This window comes from Lucilia cuprina, chromosome 5 (assembly GCF_022045245.1).
Source record: "Lucilia cuprina isolate Lc7/37 chromosome 5, ASM2204524v1, whole genome shotgun sequence".
Taxonomy (NCBI): Eukaryota; Metazoa; Arthropoda; class Insecta; order Diptera; family Calliphoridae; genus Lucilia; species Lucilia cuprina.
The window spans coordinates 11547300-11559955 of NC_060953.1; the positions used below are offsets into that span (position 1 = coordinate 11547300).

At 25.5% G+C, this 12656-nt stretch overlaps 2 protein-coding genes across 2 annotated transcripts in view; one reads left to right on the plus strand and one right to left on the minus strand.

Moving 5' to 3' along the window:
• Positions 1 to 3308, minus strand: part of LOC111683147 (toll-like receptor 3) — an 8444-nt gene extending 5136 nt beyond the window's left edge. The window contains exons 1-2 of the mRNA XM_046953044.1: positions 3295 to 3308; positions 3029 to 3058 (exon numbers count right to left, since the gene is read on the minus strand). Coding sequence (XP_046809000.1) covers positions 3029 to 3058; positions 3295 to 3308 — 44 coding nt within the window. The remainder of the gene's footprint in view (positions 1 to 3028; positions 3059 to 3294) is intronic.
• The window catches only part of LOC111683141 (serine/threonine-protein kinase unc-51), a 36288-nt gene that overhangs the window by 17228 nt on the left and 6404 nt on the right, over positions 1 to 12656 (plus strand). Inside the window, exons 3-8 of the mRNA XM_046951265.1 lie at positions 8676 to 8763; positions 11493 to 11618; positions 11701 to 11774; positions 11838 to 11998; positions 12149 to 12285; positions 12360 to 12554. Coding sequence (XP_046807221.1) covers positions 8676 to 8763; positions 11493 to 11618; positions 11701 to 11774; positions 11838 to 11998; positions 12149 to 12285; positions 12360 to 12554 — 781 coding nt within the window. The remainder of the gene's footprint in view (positions 1 to 8675; positions 8764 to 11492; positions 11619 to 11700; positions 11775 to 11837; positions 11999 to 12148; positions 12286 to 12359; positions 12555 to 12656) is intronic.

Sequence of the window (12656 nt, forward strand, 5' to 3'; positions counted from 1 at the left end):
TTATTTATTGTTTTATATAGTTTATTGTTTAAAAACAATAACAATTAATTGAAAAATTTATAATTATTTTAGTTTCAACTCTAATTGTTTATTAAAATCCAGCATATTATACTATAGTCTAGTCTATAGTCTAGTCTATAGTCTAGTCTATAGTCTAGTCTATAGTCTTGTCTATAGTCTAATCTATAGTCTAGTCTATAGTCTTGTTTATAGTCTAGTCTAGAGTCTAGTCTATAGTCTAGTCTATAGTCTAGTCTATAGTCTTGTTTATAGTCTAGTCTAGAGTCTAGTCTAGTCTATAGTCTAGTCTCTATAGCCTATAGGCAAGTTATAACTATTTAAAAATTTCAATTTTCCATGTCTGATTTTTATGCTTTCTTCACAACCCCTTTTATCTTTGTTTTTATTTATTGTTTTATATAGTTTATTGTTTAAAAACAATAACAATTAATTGAAAAATTTATAATTATTTTAGTTTCAACTCTAATTGTTTATTAAAATCCAGCATATTTTAACTGAGTAATGTAAATTATTATCACTCTTGCTTCTTGTGTTTACTTTTGTTTACACTCTCTTAATTGTCATTGTTGCTCTCTCTTTTGTTATCTTTTACATTTCATTAACAAAGCTGCCGTATGTAGTGTTTGTTTTTAAAGCGATTTTGTAGGGTTCTTTTCTCATAGCAATTAATAATTTTAAGTAATTGGTTGCAAATAAGTTATTAAATTTAATATTTATAACAAGTTCTTTAGATTCTTGTTCAAGATTAATAAAATGGTCAGCTTTCCCTCTCTTTTTGTTTATTTTATAAATCATATTTTCTCTTTATTTTTTTTTTCTTTTTTACTCCTTTTTTTTTTGCTTTTCATTGATAATCTTTTTGGTCTTATTAATCTTATCAGTTTTTTTGTTTTTGTTGTTTAGAAATCGTAATGTTTTTGTTTTATTATTTTTATTATTACTAAGAAGTTGTTTTTGTTGTTATTATTGTATTTTCTATGTATGACTTGTTTTTCTTTGCATTATTGTTGTCATTGTTTAAGTTTAATCATCCTATGCTATATTGTTGTTATTTCTATTGAAACATGTATTGTTGTTATTGTTTTTGTTATTATCAGTGTGGCCACATAAATACTTGGGAACAAGTACTTTTAATTTGTTTGATTTTGTTATATTTTTTGCAATTTCTTAACACTTTTTTATTGTTAATCACAATCTAAAAGGTTTTACTTAATAAATTAATAAATAGTTTTGTTAATTTAGATTAAATTAAAGAAAAGAAACAAAAATTTCTTAAATTTTATAATTTTAAATTAATTTTCTTTAGTTTATACAAAAATTCCATTAAATTTTTTTTAATTTTTTTATAATTCATTGAAACATTTTTTTTCATTTAATTAAAACAGTTAAACATTTGCAATTATTTATAAATAATTATTTATATTTTACTAAATCATCATAATTATTGTTAAGGTTTTATTTTTCTTTGTAAAATTGAAAACAAATAAAAGAAATCAATTTGTAAAGAGAGAGAGAGAGCGAGCTGACGTTCTCCTTTGCAAAATGTAAACACAATGTTTAATGCAGTTTATGGCAAATAGTTATTCGATTTTTTTTTTGTTGAGAAAGTTTAATGAAAACCGATCGTTTCGAAAGATTTCTATTGAAGAGAGTAATTTTGAACATGTTTCCTATAAATAAGTTTCCTCTAGAAAAGAGATATAATTTAACATGATCGTTGATAAAGTTTTCTTTAGAAAACAGATTGATGATAATGATGTCTATAGAAAACCGATCGTTGATGATATTTCGTATAAAATAAACTGATCAATGATAAAGTTTTTTATATAAAACCGATCGACAAAGAAATTTTCTTTAGAAATCTAATCGATCATTGAAGTTTTCTATAGAAAACTGATCATAGAAAACAGATCGGTGATGATATTCTGTATAAAAAAACTGATCAATGATAAAGAGCTTTATATAAAAACCGATCGACAAAGAAATTTTCTATAGAAATTTTAATGTTTTCTATAGAAAACTGATCGTTTTTGAAGTTTTCTATAGGAAACTGTATGTTGATAAAGTTTACTTTAGAAAACTGATCGTTAACAAAGTTGTCTATAGAAAACTGATCGTTAACAAAGTTTTCTATATAAAACTGATCATTAATAAAGTATTCTATAGAAATGTGATCTTTGATGATGTTCTCTATAGGAAACTGTAATGTTGATGAAGTTTTCTATAGAGAACTGATTATTATTCAAGTATTTTATAGAAAACTGATCATTAAAGAAGTTTTCTATATAAAAATTGTTCTTTGATGAAGCTTTCTATAGAAAACTGATCGTTGGTGAAGTTTTCTATAGAAAACTGATCGTTGATAAAGTTTTCTATAGAAAACTGATCGTTGGTGAAGTTTTCTATAGAAAATTTACTGTTGATGAAGTTTTCCATTTCATTCTATAGAAAATTATTCGATGATAAAATTGTCTTTAGAAAACGAAAGGTTTTCATTAGAAAACTAATTTTTGTTGAATTTTTCTATAGAAAATCAATGGTTGCTGACGTTTTTAACGATCGTTGATGAAGTTTTTTTAAAGAAAACTGTTGATAAAGTTTTCTATAGAAAATTTATCGTTTATGAATCTTTCTATTTCTTTCTATAGAAAATTAAACGATGATAAAATTGTCTATAGAAAACGAAAGGTTTTCATTAGAAAACTAATTGTTGTTTAATTTTTCTACAGAAAATCGAAGGATGCTGATGTTTTTAACGATCGTTTATGAAGTTTTTCTAAAGAAAACTGATCGTTGATGAAATTTTTTATTTAAAACGGAAACTTAATGATATTTTCTTTACAAGACTATTGGCTTATAAGGTTTGTCATGGAAAACTAAAAAAATTTTCTTAATTATACTGATCGTGAACGAAATTTTCATTTGTAACAAGTAATCGTTTACTCGAGTATAGTTATTGGAACAAGTACTTTAGTCAAATCGTTTCTATATAGAATCTATATATTACATGTGTATATTTTGTTTTATCGCTATTAATTGTTTTTGTTGTTGTTTTGTTTTAAATTATTTTGTGGAATGATCGGGGTTTTGTTAATTTTGACCTTTACTCTGAATATATTTTATTGTTTGTTTTAATTTTAACATTTTTTTGTTTTAAATTGAAATGAGTAAAGTACAACTTCCAAAATTATTAAAAACAAAAATCGTAATAATTTTGTAACACAAAAGAATTATTATGTTTTAAATAAATTTGTTAATTTTTGTAAAATGTACAATTTAGTTGTCATTTCTTTATTGATTTATAATAAATTTTTTGTTTTTTTTTATTCATTTATTTCTTTAGGTTTTTAATTCATTATATTGCTATTTTATTTATTAGTTTTGCTTGTTTTCTTTTTATTTTGTTGTTTTGCTTAATTTTAAGGTTTCATTTTGCATATTCGCTGCGTTTTATTTTCTCGTTTCTTCTTTTTATGTGTTATTTTATTTGTGTTTTTTTTCTCCCTGTCTACCATACCGTTCTACTAAAAAGTCAAAATACAACTGTTTTTTTTACGTTCGGTTTCAGTTTCAATAATTTTTTTCCAATATTATAATTGAGCTTTGTTGTCTCTTTAGTTTTGTTTCAGACACTCTTCTCAATTAAGCTTTGTATTAAAAAACAAGTACACTCATATGTTTTGTTATTATTCTCTTGCCAGGGATGGGAAATTTATTACAATAGTACTTTAGACAACGAAATATATCGCGATATCAACATCAAAACTGTAGAGTTTAATCTATGTTTAGTCTATAACCTAATCTATAGTCTAGTCTATAGTCTAGTCTATTGTCTAGTCTATAGTCTAGTCTATAGTCTAGTCTATAGTCTAGTCTATAGTCTAGTCTATAGTCTAGTCTATAGTCTAGTCTATAGTCTAGTCTATAGTCTAGTCTATAGTCTAGTCTATAGTCTAGTCTATAGTCTAGTCTATAGTCTAGTCTATAGTCTAGTCTATAGTCTAGTCTATAGTCTAGTCTATAGTCTGGTCTATAGTCTGGTCTATGGTCTGGTCTATAGTCTAGTCTATAATTTAGTCTATAGTGTAGTCTATAGTCTAGTATATGGTCTGGTCTATAGTCTAGTTTCCATGCCTGATAATCATACTCTTTTAATTTTTAAAGAAAAAACTTGTTTGCGGTAACATTCTCTTGAATGTGATATGTAGAGAGAGATATAACAGAGTGTAATGTTATTATTAACAGAAATGTTATAAAAATCTGTTCCACTTACAGTGTAATGAAAAGTTGTATTTATTTTACTGAATTTGAAGTTTTTATTAAGTATTTCATATTTTTTAAATACTTTTTTATATCTTTAAGTTTACGCAATTTAATGGTTTTTTGTTTTCCTCTTTCACTGCTCTTCTATTTGTTAGTGTTGTAATAAACTTTAACTAAATTGTTTTTTACTCATGTAATTTGAAGCTTTATTGTGTATTTTTTATGTCTCTCTGTTTTTGTTTCGTTGTTTATTTTTTTGTTTATAATTACAATTTCACTTCCGATTTCGTACATTTTTTTTCTACAAAACAACAATAAAGTATGTTCTCTATAAACAATTAAAGAAAGTCATTGACATGTTAAATGTTTCAGAAATAAAACCAACCAACCACAGTCCGTCAGTCAGTCAGCCCGACCTGACATTTTGTTTAAACCGTCCATCCATCCGTATGTCTATCTGTTGTTTTTTTGTTTTAATTGTTTTGATTCTTTTGTATTGTAAAATTTTTAATGATTTTGTTGTGGTTCAGAGTAGAAATGCCATTTTTTCCCTTTAATTTTTGTTTTTGTAAAGTTGTAAAAAATTTAATTTAAAAAAAATCTTTTAACACATATGGGAATTTTTTTTAGGTTTTTCCCTTTTATGAAATTTGCAGAATATCTATTCTCTTCAATAAAGGGTGATCTTTATTGGTGAGTGAGTTGACAACATTGTAGAAGAAGTTTGCTATAGAAAACTTACCGTTAAAGTGTTTTTATATGGAGAATTGTTCTATAAAGAAGTTTTCTAATGAAAATTAATCTCTGGCGATGTTGACTGTTCGCTAATAACATTTTCAATAGAATACTAATCGATAGTAAAGTTTTCCATAGAAAACTTAAACGATAAAGAGACTTTCTATGGAAAAGTGATCAGAATGTTTGACTGATCTTCGCCGAAGTTTTGTATATAGAAAATCGATCGATAAAACCCATTAAATCCGATTTTAAAAGAATTTTTTTAGAGAAAAATTTTCGTTTAAGGAATTTTATATGGAGAATAGTTTTATAAACAAGTTTTCTATAGAAAACTTGACAATAAAATTTAGCGATGGTAAAGTTTTTTATAGAAAACTAAACAATAAAGAGACTTTTTTTTATAAAAATGTTAAATTGCTAAAGTTTTTAATAGAAAACTGATCAGTGATGATAGTTTGTATAGAAAACACATCTTTGCTGAAGTCTTGTTTATAGAAAACCTAAATATTGTAAAGAAAACGAATAGTTGTTAAAGTTTTCTATAGAAAACTAATTGATAATGAAGTTTCTATAAAAAAAAAACTGCTCGTATTGAAAGTATTCCATAGAAAACTAATCGTAGATAAAGTTTTTTTTAGAAAACTTATCGTAGTGAAAGTTTTCCATAGAAAACTGATCGTAATTAAAGATTTTTATAGAAAACTGATAGTTCTTATGGTTTTCTAAGTAAACTTCTAGTTGTTAAAGTTTTTTATAGAAAACTGCTCGTTATTTTAGTTTATTATAGAAAACTGCGTGTTGTTTTAGTTTTCCATAGAAAATTGAACGTTTTGAAAGTTTTCCATCTAAAACTGATCGTTGTGAATCTTTTCTATAGCAAACTGATCGCTGTTAAAGTTTTCTATAAAAAACTGATCGTTGTTAAGGTTTTTTATTAGAAAACTGTAAGTTGTTAAAGTTTTCTATATAGAACTGATCGTTGTTAAAGTTTTCTATAGAGAACTAACCGTTGTTAAAGTTTTCAATAGAAAAGTGATTGCTGTTAAATTTTTTTTGAAGAAAAGTGATCGTATTGAAATTTTTTCATTAAAATTATCGTTGTTAAAGTTTTCTATAATAAACTGATTGTTGTTTTTTATTAGAAAATTTATCGTTGTTAAAGTTTTCTATAAAGAACTGATCGTTGTTCAAATTTCCATTAGAAAACTGATCGTTGTTGAAGTTTTCTAAAGAAAACTGATCGTATTGAAAGATTTCCATTAAAATTTATCGTTGTTAAAGTTTTTCTATAAAAAACTGATCGTGAATGTGAATGTTTTTCATAGAAAACTGATCGTTGTTAAAGTTTTCTATAGAGAACTGATCGTTGTTAAAGTTTTCAATAGAAAACTGATCGCTGTTAATGTTTTTTAAAGAAAAGTGATCGTATTGAAAGAATTCTGTAAAAAACTGAACGTTTTATTAGAAAACTGATCGTTGTTAAAGTTTTTTATAGATAACTGATCGTTGTTATAGTTTTCCATAGAAAACTGATCGTTGTAAAAATTTTCTAAAGAAATCGTTGTGAAATTTTTCCATAGAAAACTGATCGTTGTAATGGATTTCTATTAAAAACTGATCGTTGTGAATGTTTTCCATAAAAAACTGATTGTTGTTTTAGTTTTCCATAAAAAAAACTGATTGTTGTTTTAGTTTTCCATAAAAAACTTATCGTTGTAAAAGTTTTCTATAGAGAACTGATCGTTGTTAAAGTTTTCAATAGAAAACTGATCGCTGTTAATGTTTTTAAAGAAAAGTGATCGTATTTAAAGATTTCTGTAAAAAACTGAACGTTGTTATGGTTTTTTTATTAGAAAACTGATCGTTGTTAAAGTTTTTTTTATAGATAACTGATCGTTGTTATAGTTTTCCATAGAAAACTGATCGTTGTGAAAGTTTTCCATAGAAAACTGATCGTTGTTAAAGTTTTCTAAAGAAAACTAATCGTTGTGAAATTTTTCCATAGAAAACTGATCGTTGTTTTAGTTTTCAATAAAAAGTGATCGTTGTAAAAGTTTTCAATAGAAAACTGATCGCTGTTAAAGTTTTTTTTTTTTTTTTTTTTAAAGAAAAGTGATCGTATTGAAAGATTTCTGTAAATAACTGAACGTTGTTATGTTTTTTTATTAGAAAACTGATCGTTGTTAAAGTTTTTTTTATAGATAACTCGTTGTTATAGTTTTCCATAGAAAACTGATCGTTTTGAAAGTTTTCCATAGAAAACTGATCGTTGTAAGGATTTTCTATTAGAAAACTGATCTTTGTGAATGTTTCCCTTAGAAAACTGATCGTTATTAAAGTTGCCTATAGAAAAAAGGTTCGTTGTTAAAGTATTCTATTGAAAACTGATCATTGTTATGTTTTTCTATTAGAAAACTGATCATTGCTTATGTTTGTATATAGAAATCTGATATTTGCGAAACTTTTTTATAGAAAATTGAAAAAAAGTCATGGTTATTAATGTTTTCTATAGAAAATATGATCGTTGCTTATGTTTGTATATAGAAATCTGATATTTGCGAAACTTTTTTATAGAAAATTGAAAAAAGTCATGGTTATTAAAGTTTTCTATAGAAAATATGATCGTTAGAACACTGCTCGACGTTTAAATTTGTTATTTTTTTACATGTCAACTCTTTCGTTAACTACTTCTCTTGAATAGATCACGCTTTTTAGAATTATTTTTAGTTTTTAAATTGATTTTAATTGCTTTGTAATGTTATTAATAAGATTATTGTAATAAACTAAAATATGGGTTAATGTAGATTTGTTAAAAGACTTTGATTAAAATCTTTAAAATACAAAGATTTTATGGACTTTGAATAACAAGGAGATTTACTTTAAATTACAAGAAAAATAATTATTTAATAATAAAAATAATTAAAACGTCATTTGTATATATTACAGCTGTTACTAACACGCACATGTTTTTTTAAGATAATAAAAACACTTAAATGTTATGCAAATATGGCAACTTCTTAACAACAGTGTGGCCTATTAGTATAGAAAATAAAAGCTCCGTTAAGTCTAATGATGTAAGAGTGACTTCATTGTTATTGTTTTATTGATTTTTTTTAACATCCTGAAATGTTTACTCTAGACTAAAGTCTAGGAAAAACATTTGAACTTAAAATTAGGAAATGACTCATCATTTTCATTTGGTTTATGAGCAATAATAAAATATTGTTATTGTTGTGCAAAGTCAATAGCCATTTCTATGATGAAATAAAACACTTGTACTTGTTAGAATTTAAAATTTAAAAAAGAAATTTTAATGTTTAATACAATATTAGTAGGTTGTTTTAGTTGATCATTTAAATTAGTTTTAAACTTGACAAGACGATCATCTTCATCTTTATCATAATCTAAATTAGTCAATGCATGTGTCTGGTCTAGTGTAAACGCATACTATGATCGTTAAGTCGTGCATATATAATATTTTAGTTAGTATGTAGTTTTATTGCTTCATAACATAATTTACACTTTGATTTATTTTTACAGGTCAAGTTTAAAATGATTTTTGTTAATTTCTCAAGATTAAGATCATTTAATATGTTTTTTATACATTTTTTTTTAATTTTAGTAATAAATTTTAATTTTCTTTTTTTTTCTAGTATTGTAATGGCGGTGATCTGGCAGATTATTTAAGTGTCAAGGGTACTTTGAGCGAGGATACAGTACGATTGTTTTTAATACAATTGGGTAAGTATAAGAAATTAGTAAGTTACAAAAAAAAAAAGAGAAACTTTTGTTTCTGAAGAGAATTTCTATGGAAAATAGAAAGGATCAAGAAGTTTTTGAAAAAGAATAATATGATCAAAAAAGATATTTTAAATGATCGATGACGAGGATTTCAAAAGAAAGTGATCGATGCTAACGTTTTTATTAAAATAGACCGATTTAAAGTTTTCAACAGAAAACTGATCGAAGGACATGTTTTCGTTAAAAAACTAATTGTTAATGAAGTTTTCAATAGAAAATTTACTTTTAAACAAGTTTTCTTTAGAAAAGTGATCATTCGAACAAGTTTTAGGAAACTTATCGTATGAACAAGTTTTCTTTAGGAAACTGAACGTTGTTATAGTTTTCTCTAAAGAAACTGATCGTTGGCAAAGTTTTCTTTAGAAAACAAATCGTTGATCAAGTTTTCTGATCGTCGATAAAGTTTTCAATAGAAAATTGATTGTGAAACAAGTTTTATATAGAAAACTGATCGTTCGAACAAGTTTTCTTTAGGAAACTGATCGTTGATTAAATTTTCTATAGACAACTGATCGTTGAACAAGTTTTCTATTGAGTATTGATCATTTAATTAGTTTTTGATTGAACAAGTCGTTGAACAAGTTTTCTCTAGAAAAATTATCTCTAATTACGTTTTCATTATAAAAGTTATTGTCGTTAAAGTTTTTAATAGAAAACTGATCGTTGACAAAATTTTATAGAGAAAACTGTTCATTGACGTAGTTTTCTACAGAATACTGACTAGTTTTCTTTAGAAAACTAATCGTTGAAGAATTTATCTAGAGAAAACTGTTAAAACTCATTATTTAACAAATTTTCTATAGAAAACAGAACGTTGCACAAGTTTTCTTTAAAAAAATGATCGTTCAACAAGTTCTCTATAGAAAACTGATCTTTCTTCAAGTTTTCTTTAGAAAACCATTCGTGGAACAAGTTTTTTTTTAGAAAACTGTTCGCTGAACAAGTTTTCTATAGAAAAATGGTCTTTCAGTAGACTTTCTATAGAAAACTGTTCATTGTAAAAGTTTTTTTATATGCAACTGATCTTTGAAGATGTTTGCCTTAGAAAATTGATCGTTGAACAAGTTCTCTTTATAAAATTGATCCATGAATATGATTTTCATAGAAAACTGATCTTACAACAAGTTTAGTTTTATAGAAAACTGATCATTGTAGAAATTTTTCTTTTGAAAACTGATCTTTCAACTAGTTTTTTATATAAAACTGATCGTTTGCAAAGTTATCTAAAGAAAACAGATCATTAAAAAAATTAAAAAAAAAAACAGATTCCATAGAGAAATTTTTTGGAAAACTGATCTTTCAATAACGTTTATATAGAAAACTGATCATTGTACAAGTTTTCCTTTAGAAAACTGATCATTGTAAAAGTTAAACAGATCATTAAAAAATTAAAAAAAAAACATATTCCATAGAGAAATTCTATAGAAAACTGATCTTTCAATAACGTTTATATAGAAAATTGATCATTGTACAAGTTTTCCTTTAGAAAACTGATCATTGTAAAAGTTTTCCATTGCAAAACTTATTTACAAAGTTTTCCTTAGAAAACTGATCGTTGACGATTTTTTTTTAGAAAACTGGTCGTTGATCAATTTCTCTTTAGAAAATTGATCATTGAACAAGTTGTCTTTAGAAAACTGATCGAAGAATAAAATTTCCATAGAAAATTGTTCTTTCAACAAGTTTAGTTCTATAGAAAACTGATCATTCTCTTAAAAACTGATCTTTCAACAAGTTTTCTAGATAAAACTGATCGTTTTCAAAGTTTTCCATAAAAACTGATCATGTATATTGTTTTCTATAGAAAACTGATCTTTAAATAAGAACTTCACAGAAAACTGATCTTTTAAAAGGTTTAGTTCTATAAAAAACTGATCATTCTTTTAAAAACTGATATTTCAACAAGTTTTCTAGATAAAACTGATCGTTTGCAAAGTTTTCCATAGAAACTGATCATGTATATTTTTTTTCTATAGAAAACTGATCTTTCAATATCTTTTCTATAGTAAACTGATCGTTAAACAAGTTCCCTTTAGAAAATTGATCGTTGAACAAATTCTCTTTAGAAAATTGATCATTGAACAAGTTGTCTTTAGAAAACTGATCGATGAATAAGATTTTCATAGAGAGCAGATCTTTCAACAAGTTTAGTACTATAGAAAACAGATCATTCTTTTAAAAACTGATCTTTTAACAAGTTTTCTAAATAAAACTGATCGTTTGCAAAGTTTTCTATAGAAAAGAGATTATTAAAGAAGTTTTGTAAAGAAACAGATTCTTGTAGTAGATTTCCATAGAAAAATCGATCTTTGAAAATATGTTCTATTAAAAATTGATCATGTATATTTTTTTCTATAGAAAACTTATCTTTCAATATCTTTTCTATAGAAAACTGATCATTCTCTTAAATACTGATCTTTCAACAAGTTTTCTAGATAAAACTGATCGTTTGCAAAGTTTTCTTTAGAAAAGAGATTATTAAAGAAGTTTTGTAAAGAAACAGATTCTTGTAGTAAATTTCCATAGAAAAATCGATCTTTGAAAATGTGTTCTTTTAAAAACTGATCAAACAAAAAGTTTTCCATAGAAAAGTGATCGTAGTAGGAAATTTCTATAGAAAATTTATGTAAATACATAATCAAATATATTTTTGTCTTTTTTACTTTTAGCCGGTGCCATGAAAGCTTTATATACCAAAGGAATTGTGCATCGTGATCTAAAGCCACAAAATATATTATTATCGCACAATTATGGCAAAACACTGCCAGCACCATCTAAAATAACACTAAAAATAGGTAAATTTTTGTATAAAATAAAAAAACTTTTAAATATTTTTAATTGAAATTTGTTTTGTTGTTCTTGTTTTTTTGTTTTTAGCTGATTTTGGTTTTGCCCGTTTTCTAAATGAAGGTGTTATGGCGGCCACATTATGTGGTTCTCCCATGTATATGGTAGGGATTATTGAATTTTGTTGTTATATAAGAATATTTGAATAATTTTGAATTGATTTTTAGGCTCCTGAAGTTATAATGTCTTTGCAGTATGATGCTAAAGCTGATCTATGGTCTTTGGGTACGATCGTTTATCAGTGTTTAACCGGTAAAGCACCATTCTATGCACAAACACCAAATGAATTGAAATTCTATTATGAACAAAATGCCAATTTAGCACCCAAGTAAGTGGTTAATGTGTTTTTTGATTTTGTTTTGTTTTTAGATTTTTAGCTAAAATTCTAAAAATATATTTTAACTTAAAATGCATTTAATATTTTTTTGTTTTTTTTCGGTCTAAATTTGTTTTTACATTTTGTGTTTTTGCTTTTTAGAATACCCAATGGTGTTTCACCCGAATTACGTGATTTGTTATTGTGTCTATTGCGACGCAATGCCAAGGACAGAATTTCTTTTGAAAGCTTTTTCAATCATCGTTTCTTGCAGGGCAAAAAGGCTGCCACATCACCAGGTATAAACAATTATTTTTTTAATAAAAATAAAATGTTTTCTTATCAAAATTTTTTGTTTTTTTTTCTTGTTTAGGTGATATACCAGCTTCTCTGGCTATGGGCACTACACCCCCAACAAAATCGAAAAGTCCCTTACAACAACAACTTGAACAACAGCAGCAGCTACAACAGCAACAGTTACAGCAGCAATTACAGCAACAAAAGCAACAGCAGCAGCAGCAACAACCACTACAAAGAGCCGATGATGATTTTCAAGATGAAAATGCTGGTAAGTTGATGAAATAATGTAAAAAATAATGTAATTAATATAAAGAAGAAAGTGATCGCTAAAGAAGTTTTCTAAAGAATATTGAACGATAATATTTTCTAT